At 42.1% G+C, this 23,378-nt stretch overlaps 1 protein-coding gene across 2 annotated transcripts in view; it reads right to left on the reverse strand.

Moving 5' to 3' along the window:
• LOC138794513 (sodium-coupled monocarboxylate transporter 1-like) overlaps positions 1–23,378 on the reverse strand; it is a 49,603-nt gene that overhangs the window by 10,723 nt on the left and 15,502 nt on the right. For both annotated transcript variants that reach the window (XM_069973198.1, XM_069973206.1), the window contains 7 exons: positions 22,909–22,976; positions 21,066–21,220; positions 18,481–18,621; positions 17,892–18,021; positions 5,860–5,948; positions 3,146–3,255; positions 2,577–2,644 (listed from right to left, as the gene is read on the reverse strand). In XM_069973198.1, the coding sequence (XP_069829299.1) occupies positions 2,577–2,644; positions 3,146–3,255; positions 5,860–5,948; positions 17,892–18,021; positions 18,481–18,621; positions 21,066–21,220; positions 22,909–22,976 (761 nt within the window). The remainder of the gene's footprint in view (positions 1–2,576; positions 2,645–3,145; positions 3,256–5,859; positions 5,949–17,891; positions 18,022–18,480; positions 18,622–21,065; positions 21,221–22,908; positions 22,977–23,378) is intronic.

Genomic DNA, 23,378 nt, shown 5'->3' on the forward strand with positions numbered 1-23,378 from the left:
CCCCCAATAGTAATATTGCCCCATATAGTGGCCAATCCACCCCCCCCCCCACCCCCCATAGTCAGGGCTGTGGAGTCGGAGTCGTGGAGTCAGAGTCGGAGCTAGTTTTGGCTGGAGTCGGAGTTGTAGTCGGAGCTAGTTTTGGCTGGAGTCGGAAAAAAAATGTACCGACTCCAGCTTTAAAAAAAATCTTTAAAAAAATTTGAATTGAGTTTTGATATAAATTTTATAGGTTTTGCTCATCAATATATTTTATGAGCAACATTCTAATAGGTCACTGAGCTATTGTTTCTGAGCTGGAAGAGTCCATTGTGTGGGGGGAGATCTGTGCTGGTCTCTTCCTGGATGCTGGATGATTGTATATGAGCAGCAGTGTAATATGAAGATATCCTGTGTAATATAGAGGAGGAGGAGGAGACATAAGTAGTGTAACAGTAACCTATGTCCTCAGTGTGGTGTTTTCTCTCTGGGAGAAGATTGTGTGTTTTCCTTCAGTGTTCTATGGCTGCAGCTGTGTGTGTGTGTGTGTGTGCTATAGCTGCAGTAGGGTGTGTGTGTGTGTGTGTGTGTGTGTGCGCGCGCTATGGCTGCAGCAGGTTGTGTGTGTATGCTATGGCTGCAGCAGGTTGTGTGTGTATGCTATGGCTGCAGCAGGCTGTGTGTATGAGTGTGTGTGTGCGTGCGCGCTATGGCTGCAGAAGGCTGTGTGTGTGCTATTGCGTGCCCCCACAGTGCTCCTCAACATCACTATGTGTGACCCCTCTATATCAATATGGCTGACCCCTCTGTATCACAGGTATCTGGCATTGTTAGCAGTGTTTCTGAGTGAATGGTGAATATTAGTTAGAAACATAGAAGACTGTCAGCAGGAAAAGACCACCTGCTCCATCTAGTCTAGTTGTGAGTAGTTCAGGACATGGAGGCTGGAGACTGGCTGCATCCACTGCACACATAGGAGAAGCTGCTTTATATCTTTCCTCATTCCCTCAGAAGTCGCCCCAGGATCATGTAGGACATTAGGGAGAAGCTGCTGAGCCAGTGTGATAAATAACTCCCCTGGTATCTGACCAGCCATTTATCAAGGAGCAGGAGTCCGAGTCGGGAGTCGATCCTGATAAGATTCAGGAGTCGGAGTTGGAGTCGGAGCTGCGGCTTACCGACTCCACAGCCCTGCCCATAGTCCCCCACATAGTAGCCAATCCCCCAATAGTATTATTGCCCCATATAGTGGCCAATCCACCTTCCCAAATAGTCCCCCATATAGTAGTCACCCAATAGTACTATTGCCCCATATAGTGGCCAATCCAATCCCCCATAGTCCCCCACATAGTAGCCAATCCCCTAATAGTATTATTGCCCCATATAGTGGCCAATCCACCCCCCAATAGTCCCCAATATAGTAGCCAATCCCTCAATAGTATTATTGCCCCGTATAGTAGCCGATTACCCCCCCAAAGTATCAGTGCCCCATATAATAGTCACCTCCCCACACACACACATAGTATTAGTGCCCCATATAGCAGTGAATCCCCCTCCCCCAATAGTGCCCCATATACTATCATTGCCGCCCCACCCCCACAGTATGCAGTGCAGTGCCCCCACCGGAAAAATAACAAAACAGTAACTCACCTGTAACCCGATCCCCAGCAGCTCCTCTCCTGGCAGTCGTCTCCTCTGCCATCTTCCTCTCCGCGTGTCCTCCTCGGTCTCTCTCCGCTGTCATCTTCCGGCGCAGGCAGAGAGGTACAGACACTCTGTCCTTCCCTGGAGGTCCCGGCAGCCTCTATCGTTTATCTGTGTCTGACTGTCTGTGCCACACACACGTGACACGTGGATGAATGATAGAGGCTGCCGGGACCTCCAGGGAATGACAGAGTGTCTGTACCTCTCTGCCTGCGCCGGAAGATGATAGCGGAGACCGAGGGGGGCGTGCGCAGAGGAGAAGGTGGCCCTCTCAGTTTGGCGGCGGCCCTCAGCCGCCAGTTAGTGGCCGGCGGGGGCGGGCTGTGGTGGCTGCCAGGTAATCTAGCCAGTGGCCACAACATTTTTTCAGTCCGGGCGGCCCCCCGAGTGGCAATCTGAGCAGCCCAGCGGGCATTTGCCCGGCATGCCAGATTGCCAGTCCGGGCCTGTTTCTTAGGTTCTATTAGTATATGAAGTATGTTGAGCTTCTCAACATCGCCGAGGACCTGACACAAAAGACAAAATATCTCTTTGAAAAGATTGTAGAAAAGTAGAGGAAATATTAATTGGGACTGTGCAAAAATAATATAGATGTTTGGGTAAAAGAGTTAGTTTTATTGCAGCAATATGCGCTAGCCATAACTAATTAAGAATAACAGCCATCAATTTGGGCATTTGCAATCACAGACGTCATTGCAAAATACCAGACGTTATTTGGCCTCAAAATGACGGACATCCAAAAAGATGGCCATAAAAGACAGTGTGTGAAATTAGACATACATTTTTCACCAGGGCTTACCAATATATATCTAAAGATTATTCTGATCGCGTTAGCATAGCACACATCATGAGAGGTGCACTTTGAGATTGCGCCATCTATTGGGTTATTTTACCTGGATCACACTTCCCAAATGAGATGCAATTACAGACATTGCTATGCACAGTACTCCATAGATGGCACCTAGAGAAATCATGGGGACAAACTTAAGTAAGTTCAGAAATCTATCACTATTACAACCAAGTCTTTAGAGTCTTTTGGCATATAATAGAGTCATGTCAAAAGTTTTGATCAGTCAGTATAGCTAATATTAGTATCAACTCAGTGTCGCTAATGCTGCATGCATGAAGCCCTGCAGTTCCCTACACACCCGTCAATGAAAACATAAAACTATTTAATTTTCTTTAATTAAGTTATATTACAAAAGTGTATTATAACTTTATGAAAGAAATGTTAAAAAAAATACATATTTCTTCAGAATATCCCTTAAATATAGGCCCATTATGTTATTAAAAGAGGACATTGCCTTTAAGTATCACATAACCAAATGACTCACTATTTTACTTGTCCAGATCTACTTAAAAAAAGTGAAGTGATGCAGTGAAGGGATTTGGTTATATCCAGATGCAAACTATAAATATGAAGAAAATCCACTAAACAATAAAACTGTAGGTAGAGACTTACTCATTCCTTTTGACAGCCATGACAGCTTTTTCTCAGACAAATTTGTGTATGGTTTTATTAGGTCTTCTACAGTTACAGCAGCCAGTGCGTTGATACTTGATGACACTGTGCTAGAGAAAGTCACATTTCATAGGTCCCATTAAAACAAATTGACATAATGCGAATATAAGAATAACCAAATACATATTACTTTAACAACAGACACATGTGTGCCTATATCTATGATTGGGAACACTTTATAACTGATAGTGTATAGATTTTAAGGTCCTTTTACATGGACCAATTAATTATCAAGCAATTAAATATTCCTAGGAATGCTTAGCTCAGATCATTGTCCTATGTAAAAGCATCAGCTTTCAGCCTTTTTGAGCAGCTATTTAAAGTGACTCTGTACCCACAACCTGTCCCCCCCAAATCGCTTGTACCTTCACATAGCTGCTTTTAATCCAAGATCTGTCCTGGGGTCCGTTCGGCAGGTGATGCAGTTATTGTCCTAAAAAACTACTTTTAAACTTGCAGCCCTGTGCCAAATGGCCCCTGCCTGGAGTGACTATGCATTAGACTGGCACAACCTCTCTGTCCCTCCTCCCCGCCCTCTTCATCATTAGGAATGCTCCAGGCAGATTTTCTCCTATTCATCACCTGTGTAAGCACTGCACATGGGCTGGATCGTTAAGGCACCTGTGCAGTGTTCACTGCAGAGGAATAGGAAAAATCCTGCCATTGGCATTCCTAATGATGAAGAGGGTGGGGAGGAGGGATGGAGGGGTGGTGCAAGGTTAGGGCACTGATACTCTAGGCTACGTCTGTTTGGCACAGGGCTGCAAGTTTAAAAGTAGTTTTTTTGGACAATAATTGCATCACCTGACAAACGGACCGAGGACAGAACTTGGATTAAAAGCAGCTATCCAAAGATACATGTGGTTTGGGGGGGACAGATTGTGGGTACAGAGTGGCTTTAAAGGGTGTATTGCAATCTCAGTTTATTATCCCCTATCAATAATATAGGGGATAATAAGTGCACTGTTGGGTGTCCGAACTCGGGAACCCCAACCAATACCGAGGATGGGGGAGCAATGGTCCCAGCAATAAATGGAGCGATCATCATGCCTTCCCAGCACCTGTGAAGGCGTGTTGTTCACACATTTAGTGGATGGCCAAATAATTGCGGTTATAGTAAAACAACAGAAGTTATTTGCTGTTAAATGACAGCCATCCTCTCAACAGTGTGGGAACATAGCCTTTCTGTGATTTCAATCCAGTCCTGGTTTTGTTTGCAAAATACTGACCAAAATACTGAGCAAAAATGTGTGTGGGAACATAGCCTAAATTAGCTTTTTTTTATCTGTAGATGGCCTGCTTTTGTGATTCATTTAAACAATTACATAGATAATAATACTCCTCATCAACCACAATCTTAAAATCAGCTGAAGTAAATAACATTAAGGCTAATCATGATCATTACTTACGGCCTGTAATTATTAAAATACCACCGTATTTTTGCCTCAAAAAGTCTCTAAAGAAAGTCTAAATTGGTATCTGGGGGACATGTAAATTTTTAAAGGGTGACAGGAGCAAATAAAGACACCTGGCAGTGGCCAATCCCTCACAGATGACCTGCCTCAACCAGTGATTGGCTGAGCAGGCATTTCTTACGTGTCAGGATATAAATCAGGAAGCTCTAAGCAGGAGAATTGGCACTATTGGAATAGCACCAGCGTGGGATTAGAGGCAGGTGAGTACAGTTTTTTTTTTTAATAACTACTGCTACCCTGAATAGTTTTAAACATATAATTTCTTTTTCTAAATAAATCATCTTATTTCAATAGAACCTGTGAAAGAGTGGGATACATTAAGCAGAAGTGAACAGTCAATTATTGATGTTGGTATATATTATAAGCAGGAAAAATAAGCAAGGGTAAATATCTGAGCGACCAAAAGTGGTCAAAGGAAGGACAACTGGTTACATGGCAAAAAGGCCATGAAAGTCCAAGTCTCACTGATGCAGAAAGAGAGTAAATCCTGGAACATCTGGCCAACCCCACAAAATGTTGGCTATGATAGAAAGGTGTCCAAACACACGGGGGCATTTATCAAAATTGGTGTACTCATACACTATTCTTAAATAAAGTCCCGCCTCCTTTCCCTGGCCGAGTTTACTAAGAGGCGTATGTCTTTTAGAAAAGCAGGCCAGCTCTGCATTGCAGAACAAGTCTACACCTGCGAGTGGGCGTAAATCATGATAAATCTGGCATGGGAGGAGGCCATGCCTCCTCCACGCCTTGTTGCGCCTCCCTGCACACCCATCAGGTAGTGGGGGATACTGCTGGCATACGCCACAGAAAAGGGATGAATCTAACCCCTTTTCCATGGTGTACACCAGAGGCGCATGATGATAAATCTCCCCCACAGTGTTCTGTAGTATGTTCTAAAAAAAATCTGATCCATAGAGGCCCCACTTTGAAGCTTAAAGGATCTACAGCTAATATCTAGGTACCAGAAACATAGATGTTAGCTAGGTACCACAAGACACTTTTCGCCTTTTAGCACTTTTATGACTGATGTATAGTAAAAGCTATGCTTCTGCTGTCGTATAACATTGTGGTGTCTTTTTTAGTTCATAAATGAATTATCCTACAGTAGATAATACAATGCATTTCTAAAAAGATAATATAATAGAAGGAAAATAATATGTGGAAGTATGACTTGCTTACCTTAAAGTGCCACTATATGCACAGGCCACAAAAAGCCCAGGCACTCCAGGATAGTTTTGAAGAATGTCAAGCACTAAATATGGCATAAGCTGCAATAATAAAACCGACAGAATGGTGATATAATGTATGTCTGACAAAAGCCTTACACAATGCTCTTCAACTTGATCAAAAAGTAAACCGACAGGTTTCCTATGGGAAAAATATAGTAAACTAATTACCTATCTGAGTCACCTAAGTATCCTCCCCACTAGATGTGACCATAAAAAAGCTTTAGCATTTTTGTTGGACAGGTAATGCTGTGTGGGTGCCAGGTTCATCATGAAGCTGATCATTTTGTAATCTTTAACAAAGCCACAATTACATCAGTCATATAAAGTGAATACTATTAGTGATTTGCATTTTATAGTATCAGCTGTTATGGATGTAAACCAGGAAATATAAGGATCTACATGTAATACAGTAGACCTGCACAAGGTTCAGACCCTTACATATTCAGTGTGTGAAAAGATCACACACCCTCTATGTGTAGCCACATTCCCCCCTTCCTATACCCCTTGGGGAGCCTGGCGCAGACCCGGCAAAAAGTCATAATTTTGTGCAACCGGCTTTTGAAACTAGCATCGCTTGTCTTAGTGGGTGCCGGCTGTGTTTATTACATTGTGTATGTTTCATCCTGTATAATTTCTGTATGTACCATTAATACTAATTTGTATAAATAGGACTTTTTATGTATGTAGGTTTGCTTATTCCTATTTAGTTGGTTCGTAAATGATACAAATTTCAAAAGACATATTGGAAGGGCTATAGATTAAAGGCTGTACTAGACAGACTGACCCGCGGGGTAAGCAAGCGCTGATCTTCTATCTGGCTCAATAAGCACACAGGCAGGGCTGTGCAGACATTGTTAGCAATGTCCATGCAGCTCTTGCTTTAATCAGCTGTTGATCGCACATCAGGTATTGCAGAGAACGAGGTGTTTTATTTTTCGACAGACTGCAATTAACCTACAAGCCAGTGTCTGCTCGCATGCCTTATTTGGTAACCTGCTGTTATCTTACTATAGGGCAGGGGATGTTGTAAGAAAGAAAGAATGAATATTCATGAAGAGGGAACATTGGCGGATCAGTGCACTGATTAATAAAGTACTCAAGCCCCCAGTGCACCAAATACCTAATTAAAATATCAATAAGGAGTATGTTTTTAATGGTGTGGTTCCTTTCCCTATAGAAGCGTAAGAGCAGGTTAGATTATCCTAACCTGATGGTAGTTTCTCTTTAAGGTTATGTGCACACTAAGGAATCTGGGCAGATTGACATGTGAATTCTTTGGGCAGATGGCGGAATCCACCTGAGCCTAGAATGGAGCCTATGGGACCGGCAGAACTTCAAGTGGGAACGGGGGCCACCAGATGTTTAAGCAGGGGGGGGGGGGGCGAACATAGTTCCATAGTGTGCACACACCCTTAAAGAGGACTAATAAAGCCCTACTTTTTATTGGATTGTTCAAGTGCTGGAGCATTATCTTATGCAATTTATCTGTATATCTGGCACTCTCTTGCAGCTCTTGACGTGCATAATATAAGGTGACATAATTATTTATTGCACTAGATATCAGTTGGACCAGTCTAAACACTGTCTGAACACAGCTCAATTCCTTCTGCCTTAGGTATTGATTCTATACCACATCCATCTCTTCCCTGCTGAGTTCTATTTGGTCATTTAACAGTTTGTTGAAGAATATGCAACAGTTTCAGCTTATGTTGGAGGACTTACGTTATATAGGCAGCAGGTGGCACTGTGTTAAGTGTTAATGTCTTTTATATGCATTGCTCTCTTTTATGCTCCATGTTGTAAGAACACATGTAAAGCTTGTAATAGTTGCTGTGTATCTCCAGTAAAGAACACAACTAATATACTTCCACAAATGTCTGTGTGCTGATGCTTCAACTCCAAATAGCTGCAATCTGCAACAGGTTATGGGCCCAGGACACGGAACCCAGGACACAGAGCCCAGGACACAGAATATAAAAAGCCAAGAACCAAGACAAAGACAAGAAAGCAGCAGAGCCTGGTGAGCAGAAACTTCCAGAGGTCCTCAGCTTCTGAGAACAAGTAAGAAAAGGGGATAAAGGAGAGGATTAGCAGAATGGCCAGCAGCTCAGAGCTAAGACTAACAGTGGCCAAACTGAACAATGAGAATTATCAGCTATGGAAGTTTAAAGTGGAAATGTTTTTATCCAGGGAGGACTTGTGGGAGGTTATTACTACAGAGAGACCGCAGATCAATTACCAGGAATGGGACAAGTAAAACAGACAGGCAAGGGCCACCATAAGTCTGTTAGTGAAGGATGACCAGCTAATTCATATAAGACATGAGAACACAGCAAAGGGTATGTGGGATGCATTACTTAGGCTGCATGAAAGATCCAGTTTAAACAGCAAGTTATTTCTGCTCAGAAAACTGTACAGAATGAGACTTACCAAAGAAAAAGACAAGCAAGAGCACATAAATGCAATGCTGAAAGTGGCTACACGGAGGACAGTGGGTGAAGAAATAAAAGACCGTCATGTAGCAGCTATATTGTTATGCAGTTTACCTGACTCATACAGTGCACTGATAAATGCACTGGAGACAAGACCTGAGGAAGACCTGACCCTAGAATTTGTGAAGACTCGGCTAATAGATGAATTCCAGAGAAGAAAGAAACTTGTGCATGAATCCACAGACACTGATGCTGGAATAGCTCTTAATGGTGCGTTCACACCTACAGGATCTGCAGCAGATTTTCTGCAGCAGATTTCATTTAAATAACTGAACACAGCATCAAATCTGCTGCAGATCTGCTGCAGATCCTGTACGTGTGAACGCACCCTCAGGCTAGGTTCACACTATGTAACTGTGCGGCTATATTTTTTATGCGGCTGTAAATGTGCGGCTGAAACTACGGCCGTGGGAAAAAATAGACATACGGCTCAAAACATACGGTCATTTACTTGGAAATCTGGTTCAACTAAAAATAACAAATAAAATCTTAAGAAAGTGATGCAAACACCTCTGTAATGCATCTGGGAAAGCAGGGAAACAGTTTACATGAATTGCTATTACCGGGGTTTGCGATCCTCTGCAGTAATGCCGATGTCTCTCATGGTTAATCTATTAAAATAATAAAACACATTTTCTTTGTAATAAAGTCCCTTTCGTTGTTCAATAATTAAATTTAAACTAATCCATCATTTTGCAATTAAATATACAGTTAAAATAAATATATATATAAATAAATGTATATTTATATATATATATTTATTTTTTGACAGTATATTTAATTGCAAAATGATGGATTCGTTAGAATTAAATTATTGAACAATGAAACTGATTTTATTTCAACGAAAATGTGTTTTATTAATTAAATATTAATTAGTACAGGAAGCTCCATAAGCCGTTAATTCATTGCCGGCAAAAGAGCTTTCTGTACTAATCATCACTTTACTTTAATTAAAACATCAAATGTTTCTTCTAATTATGTTATCACAATAGCATTATTAGAAGAAACATTTAGAATTATATGTGCGCTCAGCTGATTGGCTGATCGGCTGAGCGCACATATAAAGAGCCGGTCCGCAGTACAGTGACTTCATTGTGCTGCGGACCAGCGAAGAGGACACATCGGGGTAAGTATACAGCTCTCCCCACCCCCTCCCCTCACTTAACCCCTTCCTTGCTGGGATGGGTGCAGTCTGACATCAGTCTGGCCCCCAAGGGGTTAAGGGGGATGCAATACATCCTCCCTTAACCCCTTGGGGGCCAGACTGTAAGCAGCGATCTGTAAAGATGCTGCATACTGTAAGGTGCACAACACCGCTCACAATGATGGGTGTTGTGCTCCTGTTTGTGTGTTTTTTGTGTGTTTCTCCCTTTTTGTTTTTCAGATATCGGTATCCTGGGGATTACGTCGGATTCCTGGACTACGTCGATGACCAGCGTTTTTTTTTTTGTTTTTTTTTAATAAAATGGTCAATGAGGGGTGTGGGGGTGTTTTTATTTGAATAAAAAATTTTTTTTACTTGTGTGTTGTCTTTTTTCTTTACTTTATAGACTTAGTAGTGGAAGCCGTCTAATAGACGGAATCCATTACTAAGTTGGGGCCTAGTGTTAGCCCGTATAAAATGGCTAACACTAACCCCCTATTATTACCCCAGTACCCAATGCCACCAGGGGTACTGGGAAGAGCCGGGTGCCAGTGGTCCCGGAGGGTCAAAATTGGCGCTCCTGGACCGGGCGGCAGCAGGCTGGTAAGATTTAGGCTGGGGAGGGCCTAAACCAATGGCTCTTCCCACCCTGGTGTTACCAGGCTGCTGTCGTTTGGTTTTTAACCCGGCTGGTTATAAAAATAGGGGGGACCCTATGCGTTTTTTTTTATTATTTATTTATTTAAAAAAAAAACCGCATAGGGTCCCCCCTATTTTTATAACCAGCCGGGTTAAAAACCAAACGACAGCAGCCTGGTAACACCAGGGTGGGAAGAGCCATTGGTTTAGGCCCTCCCCAGCCTAAATCTTACCAGCCTGCTGCCGCCCGGTCCAGGAGCGCCAATTTTGACGCTCCGGGACCACTGGCACCCGGCTCTTCCCAGTACCCCTGGTGGCGTTGGGTACTGGGGTAATAATAGGGGGTTAGTGTTAGCCATTTTATACCGGCTAACACTAGGCCCCAACTTAGTAATGGATTCCGTCTATTAGACGCTTCCCCTACTAAGTCTATAAAGTAAAGAAATAAAGACAACACACAAGTAAAAAAAATTTTTTATTCAAATAAAAACACCCCCACACCCCTCATTGACCATTTTATTAAAAAACAAACAAAAAAAAAACGCTGGTCATCGACGTAGTCCACGAAATCCGACGTAATCCCCAGGATACCGATATCTGAAAAACAAAAAGGGAGAAACACACAAAAAACACACAAACAGGAGCACAACACCCATCATTGTGAGCGGTGTTGTGCTCCTTACAGTATGCAGCATCTTTACAGATCGCTGCTTACAGTCTGGCCCCCAAGGGGTTAAGGGAGGATGTATTGCATCCCCCTTAACCCCTTGGGGGCCAGACTGATGTCAGACTGCACCCATCCCAGCAAGAAAGGGGTTAACTGACCCCCCTTCCTTGCTGGGAGGGGTGCAGTGCTGGGGAGGGGGTGGGGAGAGCTCTATACTCACCCCGATGTGTTCTCTTCGCTGGTCCGCAGCACAATGAAGTCACTGTACTGCGGACCCGCTAATTATATGTGTGCTCAGCCGATCAGCCAATCAGCTGAGCGCACATATAATTCTAAATGTTTCTTCTAATAATGCTATTGTGATAACATAATTAGAAGAAACATTTGATGTTTTCATTAAAGTAAAGTGATGATTAGTACAAAATGCCCTTTTGCCCGCAATATGAATTAACGGCTTATGGAGCTTCCTGTACTAATTAATATTTAATTAATAAAACACATTTTCGTTGAAATAAAATCAGTTTCGTTGTTCAATAATTTAATTCTAACGAATCCATCATTGTGCAATTAAATATACTGTCAAAAAATAAATATATATATAAATATACATTTATTTATATATATATTTATTTTAACAGTATATTTAATTGCAAAATGATGGATTCGTTAGAATTAAATTATTGACCAACGAAAGGGACTTTGTTACAAAGAAAATGTGTTTTATTAATTTAATATATTAACTATTAGAGGCATCGACATTCGGCATCATTGCCGGCTATTTTTGAAGTACTCCGTACGGACCGCCTGTCAATCCACGGCCGCATGTCCAGCCGCAAACAATGGTCTTGTTCATTTTTTACGGGTCCGTTTACGATCGGGCCGTAGATTCATACATAGTGTGCACTGTGCAGCCGCATATCCTATACTTCCAAGCATACACATGAACCACCAAAAATACCGCCGCACAATTACAGCTGCATATACAGCCGCACACTTACATAGTCTGAACCCGGCCTCAAGCTGCAAATACACAAATTCAGAAGAATGAAACCAGGGCATGTTTCAGATGCCACAAGCAGGGGCACATAAAGAAAGATTGCACAATATGGAAGGCAGAACAGCAGAAGCAAATTCCAAAAGGGACTAGACAAAAAGGTCAGAGCTACTATATCCCACTCACATGTTGATAAATGGAATGGTACATTCAAAGTGACAAATAATAAAAAATTGCAAAGCTGGTGCATTGATTCAGGTGCAACAAGTCAAATGATAAGCAATAGGAACTTCTTCAAAGAGCTTGACATAACCAAAAGGGAAATTATCTATCTTGCAGATAGAAGCAACATAAATGCAGAAGAAACTGGACATGGAATCTTAGTGTGCCCAAGTAAAAATGGAGGCAATTTAGCCATACCAATGCAGGATGTACTATATGTTCCCAGTCTGGAAGGTTTACTGTTATCGCTTGACAGCTGAAGGACTTACTGTAAAATCCCAAGATGATGAGTGTGCTATACTGCATGGAAAGTAGGTGATAGCCAGTGCCAAAATAAATGAGCACTTATATAACCTAAACACAGTGGCGGAAAAGGTAAAACTATGCACACATGACACAATTACTGTATCCACATGTGGCATAGACAACTAGGCCACAGGCATCCTGATAGCATACAGGAATTACAGAAAAGGAACGTAACAAAGGATCTTAAATTGTCCAGTTATTCAAACACTATCAGATGCGAATGTTGCATTAAATCCAAAGCTACAAGGTCAACACTTCCCAAAGTAAGTGAAAACAGAGCCTCAAGACCACTTAAAAGGATTCTCCGGTGGGGGGCTTTTTTCTGATTTTCGCGGGGAGGAGGTGGCTGAGGGCAACGACGTCCACTTACCTCCCTAGTTCCAGCGGTGGGTCCCATATCGCGGCGCTTCGGTCCCCGCTGCCCGGCCGCTTCCTGGTCACTGATGGGGGCTTGAGACGTGACATTTCAAGTCCGCTCAGCCAGTCAGTGGCAAGGGCGGGATCCCACCTCCCTCACTGACTGGCTGAGCGGACTTGAAACGTCACGTCTTGAGCCCGCGTCAGAGACCAGGAAGCGGCCGGGCAGCGGGGACTGGAGCGCCGCGATATGGGACCCGTTGCTGGAACGAGGGAGGTGAGTGGACGTTGTTGCCCTCAGTCGCCTCCTCCCCGGCCAGATCGGAAAAAGTCCCCCGCCGGAGTACCCCTTTAATATTATACACAGTGATGTGTGTGTGGTCCAATGAGACTCCCGGTTAAAACAAATATATAGTGACCTTCATAGTTGACTATTCAAGGTGCACAGTTATTTACCTAATAAAAAACAAGAGTAAAGTTTTGGATAAGCTAGAAGACTACTTAGCAAAGACAAGCAACAAGTTTCAAAGGAAACATCTGATACTGCGAAGTGATAATGGAGGTGAATTCACTGGACACAAAATTGAAAGCTATCTAAATCAACATGGCATAGAGCATCAAAAGACAGTCCCCTACACACCAGAGCAAAATGGGGTAGCTGAAAGGAAGAACAGAACCCTGACTGAAATGATCAGCACGCTAACAGATTCTGGACTACATGAGAAATATTGGGGCAAAGCTGCAATTACAGACACTTATTTGCAGAACAGACTTTTCTCTAGAACAGTGGAGAAAACCCCATATGAACTGTGGCACGGCGAGAAGTCAAGTGTAAAACACATAAAAGTGTTTGGTTGCAAAGCATTTATGTATATCCCAGAAGAGAAACACACCAAACTCCAGAACAGAGCAATGGAGGGACTTCTAGTTGGATACAGTGATAACTGTAAAGGATACAGAATACTAGACCCCAAAACAGAAAGAATTGCTATTAGCAACAGTGTCACTTTCGTTGAAGAATTAAGGGATGGTGTGATGACTACATTGGAATCAAGAACAGAACAGAAAAGTGATGGTAATCAGACTACCACTGCATCCTCTGAACAAATAGTTGAAGTCAATACAAACCCAGATACCATGAATAAGATGACACAACCGATCTCAGATACAGAACCAAAGCATTCAATTAGAGAAAACAAGGGTAAAGCACCAGTGTGTCTCTCATACAAGAAGAAGTGTCCCAGCTTCCGGATAGGGAAGACAGTAAGTGGATAAGGGCAGCAAAAGAAGAAATTAAATCTTTGCATGACACTAATACGTGGGCGCTGACAGAACTGCCAACAGGAAGAAAAGTTATTGGCTGTAAAAGGACCTTCAAAGTTAAATACAATGCTGAAGGTGCCATTGAACAATATAAAGCAAGACTAGTTGCTAAAGGATACTCATAAAAATATGGAGAAGACTACGATGAGACATTCACTCCAGTGGTTAAACACGCTACAATCAGAACTTTGCTCTCGGTAGCAGCTACCAATAAGATGCAGGTGAAACATTTCAATGTAAAAACAGCTTTCTTACATGGTGAATTAACTGAAGACATTTACATGGAACAACCGCCAGGATTCAAAGACAAGCAAAGACCAGACCTGGTATGTAAACTTCAGAAAAGTATATATGGTTGGAAACAGGCAGCCAGAGGGTGGAATGTAAAATTAAATTAGGTCCTTACCAATAAGGACTTTCAACTAGGGATGGTCCGAAGCCTCCGAGGTTCGGGTTCGTATGAACCCGAACACTCGGCATCAGATTCCCGCTGTCTGCCCGCTCCGTGGAGCGGGTGGATACAGCTGGAGGACCGCCTGGAAAACTGAGATACAGCCTATGGCTATGGCTGTATCCCAGTTTTCCAGGCGGTCCTCCTGCTGGATCCCCCCGCTGCACGGAGCGGGCAGACAGTGGGAATCATTACCGAGAGTTCGGGTTCGTACGAACCCGAACCGAACTCGGTTCGGACCATCCCTACTTTCAACAGAGTATACATAGAGACTGACAGACAGATGGATTTTTGTGCTTATTTATGTGGATGATCTTTTAGTCTGTTTTTAGAGAGAAGGGGATGAACAAGGAATACTACAAACCTTGAATCTGAACTTTGAGACCAAAGATCTTAGAAATATAAGCAACTACCTTGGCATTCAGATCGAAGGAGAAGAAGATGGACGTTTTCTTCTAGATCAGAAGCACAAAATTCAGGAAATAATAGACACTTTTGGATTGGAAGATGCAAAAGCAGTGAAGTCTCCCATGGAAACCAACTACCTAAAAGAAATGAACAGTACTATCAAAGTACTTTGCTACCGAATGATAATCAGTACAGAAGGGCCATTGGAAAATTGCTATATATTGCCACTGCTACAAGACCTGATATCGAAGCAGCCGTAGGAATTTTATGCCAAAAAAACTCAATGCCAAGTCAGCTGGATAGGAATGGCGTAAAAAGAGTCATACACTATTTAAAGGGAACCCTGCACTTTAAGCTGAAGTTACCAGCAAGTAACAAATGTAACTTGATAGGATACATTGATGCTGATTGGGCTGGAGACCCGAGCGACAGAAAATCCACCAGTGGCTATTTGTTTCTCGTTTCAGGTGCTGTCAGCTGGGCTAGTAGAAAACAGCCGTCTGTAACACTTTCTTCAACAGAAGCAGAGTATGTTACAGCAGCACATGCAAGTCAAGAAGTTATCTGGCTACGACAACTGTTGGTAGATTGTGGTCAACAACAGTTTGAACCGACAAAGGTTTTTGAAGACAATCAAGAATGTCTTGCACTGCACAGATAGAAAGAGTCAACTCAAGAACCAAGCATATCGATATAAAGTTTCATTTTCTGAGGGATCTTCAGGAACAAAAAGTTCTGGAATTACAGTAATGCCCAACTGAGGAGATCCTCGCGGATATGTTTACCAAATCTCTGAGTACAGAAGGACATTCTAGGCTCATGAAAAAGCTGGGCTAATGGACTAAGCCTTAGCTGTTGAGAAGGGGTGTTGAAAAATATGCAACAGCTTCAGCTTATGTTGGAGGACTTATGTTATACAGACAGCAGGTGGCGCTGTGTTGAGTGTTAATGTCTTTTATATGCATTGTGTTCTGTGTTCCTGGTCCAATGATGTTCTAGACCAGGTCCCTGAACTCCTATAAAGTCTCTGTTTGTCCTATAATCTATGTTATTTATTTAGTATCACCTGAAGGAGCTAAGAATATCTTTTGTTGCATGTCTCTGTATCTCTTTATCTGATTACTCTGACCTCGGCTCTTGTATTTCTGACTTCAACTTTTGGATCCTAATTCTGTAATGTATTGTCTCTTAGGTTTAACCCTGGCCTGTACGACCATCCCGTAGGCTACATTCAAACTTTCAATGAAGTTGTTCGTGATCACGGATCCGTGATCATGGACAATTTTGTAGCCAATTGCTTTATATTGAGCTATTCACATGGTCCGTTTTTTCACAGATCCGCAATCCGTTCCATGCAAAGATAGGACATGTCAGAACTTGAGGGAGATCACAGATTTCCCCTTAGAAGTCTATGAGATCTGTGTTTTTCATGAATTGCAAAGGATCTGACATTCGTGTACATCCCTGTAATCCATGAAAAACGCAGATGTGATGTAATTAGTGTAATTTAAAAAGCTTTAGTGTAGCTTCACACGTACTGTATCACAGTGGATTTGATGGTGTGGTTCCCCAGCAGATTTGATCTAAATAACTGAACACAGCATCAAATCTGCTGCAGATCTTCTGCAGATGCTGTATGTGTTTATGCACCCTGAGGCTATGTTCACACTACGTATATGTCCGGCCGCATATTTTCCGCGGCCGGACATATACGTATGAAACTCCGGCCGGGACTTTACGCAAGTTGCGGCCGGATACATACGGAACGCAAACTTACGCCCGTAGTGTACTTATGCTTCCTGAGCGCTCTTCGTAGCGATCTGACAGCGGTCTTTTACTTGGAAATCTTCGCCTAGCCCCGGACACCCCACAGAACCTTTTGGATCGGCACAAAAAGCTTTCAAAATGAAGAAATCACCACTACGTACGGGACCGCATGTAACGCTACGGGCGTAAGTTACGGCATTTCCGTCCCGAAATAATGGTCTGGTTAATTTTTTACGGCGCCGCATACAATCCGGGCGTAAGTTCGTACGTAGTGTGAACTGTGCGGCCGTAGATCGTATACTTTACATTGTACGCAAACTACGTAAGTTTCCGGCCGCTTATTCACGGAACGCGCTACGGCCGGAAACTTACGTAGTGTGAACCCAGCCTTAGGGTGCTAACACACACGACTGATGTTCAGCAGAACTTACATAGTGGGAACATGGCCTAAAACAGATCCATAAAAAACAAAGACACAAATGCAAAACAAATGTTTTTACAAGGATCACGGAGGTAGATTGCGGACTTCATCCAGGGACCTTGAAAATCACTGAATGTGTGAATGCAGCCTTAGGGTACTATTACAAAGAGTGATATTTAACGATTAACGACTAACGATAAACGATCGCAAACAAGATTGTTTATCATTAACTTGAAATCGTTCACCATATTACACAGAGCGATAGTCGTTAGTTACGATCGTATCGTTACTACGATCGTTACTAAGATCGTTTATTCCTTCTGATCCCAGCAAAACAATGAACAATGTGCAATTACACTGAATGATTAGTGAAAAAATGCGGAACTTGAGCGAACAAATGTGGAATTACAGTGAACAATTAGTAAACAATTAACTATAATTTTAGGTTCAGATCTAAATCAACGATTAACAACATACAAACGATTTTTCGATCGTTGTCTGCAATTACACAGAACGATTATTGTTTTAATTCGAATGATATAACGATTTTTTGTACGATAATCGTCCCATGTGATAGGGCCCTTAGTGTTTTGTTTGTCTTGTCTTAATTTGTGTTTTACACTTCAGATTAAGATAAGGGATTGTCGCCCAGTTGCCTGCAGCTGCCTAGGGCTGTCGTCAGGCTAGTAGGCAAGAGAATCTGGGTGGGACAAGTCCAGGACTCACTATCCGTGCCCCATACCCTTCCTCGTCGTCCAGTGGCAGCCTAGCTGACAGGGAATAAGAAATACCTGGTCGGGGGCAGACACACGATTTGAGGTCCATGGGTCACAATCTTTGTATACTGAGAAGAGAATGAGACCTGAGAGCACAGCACAAGCAAGAATAGCCCATAATCCTAGCAGGTTAAGGTACAGAGATCTAGATGAATGAAAATAAGAATGTTATTAAGACATCTGCCACAATGGCACTAGAGATAAAGGAGGGGTTAAAAGTTATATCAAAACATGATTATTTTTTCTAACATAGTACCCACATTATTTGTAGTTCTATAATAAGGAACTACTCCCATGTTTTCAAACTGGGAAACTGGATGAATATTGTAGATCACATACAATATACTGTTTGTTTGTTTGTTTGTATATATAATATTATTATATAGTCTGGAAGAAAACAATCCCCTCTCATCATGAACTAAGATCTTTCTCCAGTCTTCACCTTATTGAGGAAGTAACCCTTAAACATAATAAGGATGTTATGTCTGTTTAGCGCAGTACAAATACCCAAGCTGTTCTTGTTATGATATGACAGTGGTAAGTGCAGTTGCACACAGTGAATCATTGTCATGTGTATGATCAAGAAGCTAAAGAAGTAACTCACAATTTTGCTTGAAATCTGCTCTTACAAGCCATGTATCGTTGCACTTGAGACTGATTAACTCCATAGATTCCAGTCCACAAAAATGTTCCACCAATCACAATTGTCCAAAATGTGTGCCTCCGAAGGGGATGTGGATCAAAGCTATGAAAATAGAAAAAAGCACATAAATTATTATATAGGTATTAAAGGAGAACTATCAGCTAACCTGCTCATAGTCCCTATTGTTTACAGGGCACAGAGGAGGAAGGTATCCTCGGCCTGGAGCACTGTTAGGAGCACTGCCCAGTAGGAATGAGTGAACTGGCCAAGGTTCAGGTTCGTATGAACCTGAACTCTTGGCTTCTGATTCCCGCTGTCTGCCCGCTCCGTGGAGAGGGTGGATACAGCCTGACGACCGCTTGGAAAACTGGGATACAGCCAGTTTTCCAGACGGTCCTTAAGATTGTATCCACCCTTTTCACGGAGCGGGCAGACAGCGCGAATCAGAAGCCGAGAGTTCAGGTTCATACGAACCCGAACCTCGGCCGGTTCGCTCATCCCTACTGCTCAGCCCCCTTCACATGAGCTGGCCCATTCCTTCTAATGGCTCGGCACTCTGGGGGCGAGGCAGTGCTCCTAATGGTGATCCAGGCCGAGGATTCAACTACTAACAGCACGGGAATGGCGCCAAGGAGGAAGGTAAGAGACATACCCTCCTCCTCAGCACCCCATGCACAATAGAGGGCTATCAGCAGGTTAGATTTGTCTAACATGTTGATAGTTCCTCTTTAATCAAAGTGTGAAAACCTATTCCTTTTCTTATGCGGTAGCTAAATTCTGCCTCAAAGAATTCTATTGAGTCTTGAGATGTCTGCCAATACTAATATTAAACTGTCAGGCTATGTTCACACAACATCAAAAATAGAGAAAAGTGTTCCACTTTTGCAATTTAAAATAATGTCTGTTATTGCCGCGATTCTACTGACTGTAATGCACAATTATCACTGTGGACGTCAAAATAATGATAATGACAATTATTTTCGGATGTCTTTTGCAAACAGCAGATGTTTTTTATTAGTTGTTCACATACAGTTTTTCTTTTGTCACCTTTTTTTCTCAGTTTTTGCTATTAAATTCAATGGACTTTACATATAAGACACACCCCAATTAGTAACCCAAACTAGAATAATGTACCAACAGCCGTCATTGCACTAAAGGAAGGCTAGACAGCTAAATGACGTCTGTTATTTTAGACTTAAATTACGGACGTCATTTTAAACAGGGCTGAAAAACTGTTGTGTGAACATAGCTTCACTGTTGTTATAATTTTGAAAATCAACAGTAGGTGTGATATAATGCATGTTTGCAATTTACATTTATTATTTTTTACTATTCATCAAATATTTTATGTGTTTAGAGACTAAACACATAAAGTCCTGGCCAGTACAGAGAGTGTACTCAATGTACTCAATGTGTCCATCAATTACATTCTCTGTGAGCCTCTGTTTAGCCTCTTTTTTTCAAGCAGCACAAGATTAAAAGCTGCTTTCAGGAGACTGGACCTGGTTACAAGTAAGTATAGCTTTGTTTTAAACCATGGTGAGTAAAAAATAAATAAATAAATAAATAAATAATCGATGTAAAATACCAACATGCTTTTTCACATCTACTATTAATTTAATTTATTTTATTATATTGATAGTGACACTTTAATACTTTCTTCTGAAGGATGCTTGTGTTTCAGGTTTAAATTTGGGATCTGCTCTATGAAGGCCCTAATTCAATGAGGCTCTTAGGGCCCTATTCCACAGTAACTATAATGGTCCGGATCGGCCCCATTTGGCCCGATTCGGCCGATTATCGTTCGGTGAAATAGAGAGAACGGTCAGCCGATGATCATGTCATCGGCTGATCGTTCATTTAGGGCCAGACCTAAAATCATCGTTCCCCCACCGCGCATTGTTACGGTTGAATAGCGGTGCACGGCGGGCGACCGACGATTTGACAAGCAGCAGCAGCATACTTTACCTTTCCAGGTTTCTTCTCCGCGCTGTCTTCATCCCTGGGTCCCGCGCGCTCTATCTTCAGAATGGCCGTGGCCTGTGATTGGCTGAGTGTGGCCTGTCAGCTGACCGGACATTCTGAAGATAGAGCGCGCGGGACCCGGGGATGAAGACAGCGCGGAGAAGAAGCCTGGACAGGTAATGTATTACTGCAAGGGCTGCAAGGACATCGGTAACGATGTCCTTGCAGCCCTCGCTCAACGATCATCGGGCCGTGGAATAGGCCCAGTAAACGAGCGGCGATCTAGCAGATCGCCGCTAGTTTACATCGTTGATCAGGCCCTCCTCGGCCCGTGGAATAGGACCCTTAGTGGCACCAAAGCCCAATTTAGAGGTGTAATCCAGTGCTACAAAAACATGACCACTTTCTTCCAGAGACAGTCCCACTCTTGTCTCCAGCTTGGGTGGTGTTTTGCTGCTCAGTTCCATTGAAGTGCATATTAAAGTACAATAGGGCATCCCAATAATCTGTGTGAACATATCCTAAGAAAATTACTTCTAAGAAGAATATAACTAGTAGTATGTGTAAGCGGCAATACTTACTCCCAGAAGTTCAGTCTTTCGCCATAGTAGGAATCATTGATAATAGTCTGGATTCCACCTTGCACCACAACACCCCTTATGATGACAGCTATGAAGCCGGCCACCATAATTACAATCTGAAATGCATCTGTCCAGATGACAGCCTTTAGACCACCCTAGAAAGTATAACATTATAAGGTTAGATTTTTACTAATATTTATTTCAAGTCATGCTTTTCTGCTTATATGTCGGATTTATTGATTTCTCTTGAAGAATGTGGAAAAATAAATCACAAAATACATACAAAACATAATGGGGGTTTATAAGAGAAAAATACTACAATTATGAGAAAAAAATGCTACTACACTTATTGGCTATGTTCATTAAATAAAAAAAAAATTAAAAAGGCACCTACTTTATTATTTGAAAAAAAAAACGTCTGTTGTTGCCATGAATTGTATTGAAGTCCATGGAATATTATATTGCAGTAAAGAACGGATGCTGATTGCAATGGAATCAGCGTATGCTCTTTACTGCAGGGGGGCATTGCATTTAAGTCAAGGTATCGGCTGCAGGAACGTGCTAAATGCAGCACGGCGGCTGGCAGTTTAACAGCGAACGTTGCTATGCAATGGACGCTGTTAAATGTAGTGTAAACAAGGCCTTTAACCATCTTTATGTTATTTTGGCCTCAAAATGATGGACAACATTTAAAAAAATTATACATGGATGAGAAAAAACGTTATGGGAACATAGCCCTAGATACACTGATATTTTATATTTTCCCAGTGAATTCAAGCTAATATTGGACCATATTATTTTCTGTCAAAAGAAAAGGCCACCAAGAAAAAAAAAATTCTGTTCAGTTTTAACTGTTTTTTTGGGGGGGTCCAAAAGACTGCAGCCAGATGTTCTTTGAAGTGTACAGAAAAGTACCAACATACAAATTTTGATGTGAACTCCCCCCCCCCAAAAAAAACTAAAATAAAGGAGTTATTTCCACAAGACTTCAAAGATACCAGGAAAACAAAAATTGACTTTTTTTTTTTGAGGCTGGGTTCACACTACGTATATTTCAGTCAGTATTGCAACCAAAACCAGGAGTGGATTCAAAACACAGAAAGGCTCTGTTCACACAATGGTGAAATTGAGTGGATGGCCGCCATATAACAGTAAATAACGGCCATTATTTCAATATAACAACCGTTGTTCTAAAATAACAGCAAATATTTGCCATTAAATGGCAGCCATCCACTCAATTTCACCATTGTGTGAACAGATCCTTTCTGTGTTTTCCATCCACTCCTGGTTTTGGTTGCAATACTGACTGAAATATACATATACTGACTGAAATATACGTAGTGTGAACGCAGCCTTAACATGTATTAATACAAAGCTTGAGAAGGAGGTATACAAGGATTTTCCAATTTTGATGCATTAGAAATTTCAGAGGTTTTGTACAGATCTCAAGTGTTTGTTTCAAATGTTAGAACAATGACAGATAAGTCAATGGCAACCATTATACATACCAGTATTGTGGACGTTACAACTAGAGATGAGCGAATTTGTCGAAGTTCGGGTTCGTATGAACCTGTACTATCGGCTTCTGATTCCTGCTGTCTGCAGCCTCCGTGAACAGGGTGGATACAGCGCAAGGACCGCCTGGAAAACTGGGATACAGCCTATGCCAATGTCTGTATCCCAGTTTTCCGGGCGGTCCATAAGGCTGTATCCACCCGGCAAATTCGCTCATCTCTACTTACAACCAAACATTGCAGACTACATAATGTAATAATGCTGCATTTATATTGGATATATTGCATATACATAATGGTGATAATTATGATCAATAATAAGGTCATACCAGTGAACAGTAGAAAGTGCACACTAGTCCTGTTGCAATCACTGCTCCCCAAAGATTAAATCCTGAAACTAGGAAAGAAAAAGCAAATGACATGATAAATCACTAATTTGTCCTCACATATGAACTTGCTACCTATAAAGCTATGTATACTGGTGTCAGCACTAGCTAAACTTAGGCACATGCCAAGTTCTACTATACTTCCCCCACAAAGTAAAGTTGCTAAAATCAGATGTGTAGCACATATATGTAAGGGTGGCTTCACAAGAACCAGATTGCTGTGGATTTCATGCTGCGGGTTCCGCAGCAAAATGTGCTGGGATACCCAGTACTGTCATTCTCTATGGCTTTACATACTCACATCCCCGGATTTTTCATTCCGCTGTGAGTATGTAAAGCCCCTTCCCACTTAACCCACCACTGCTGGGCTAATACGTTACATGCCTGTGCTCCTGCTTTCTTCTCTAACTCTC

This window comes from Dendropsophus ebraccatus, chromosome 1 (genome assembly GCF_027789765.1).
Source record: "Dendropsophus ebraccatus isolate aDenEbr1 chromosome 1, aDenEbr1.pat, whole genome shotgun sequence".
Lineage (NCBI taxonomy): Eukaryota > Metazoa > Chordata > Amphibia > Anura > Hylidae > Dendropsophus > Dendropsophus ebraccatus.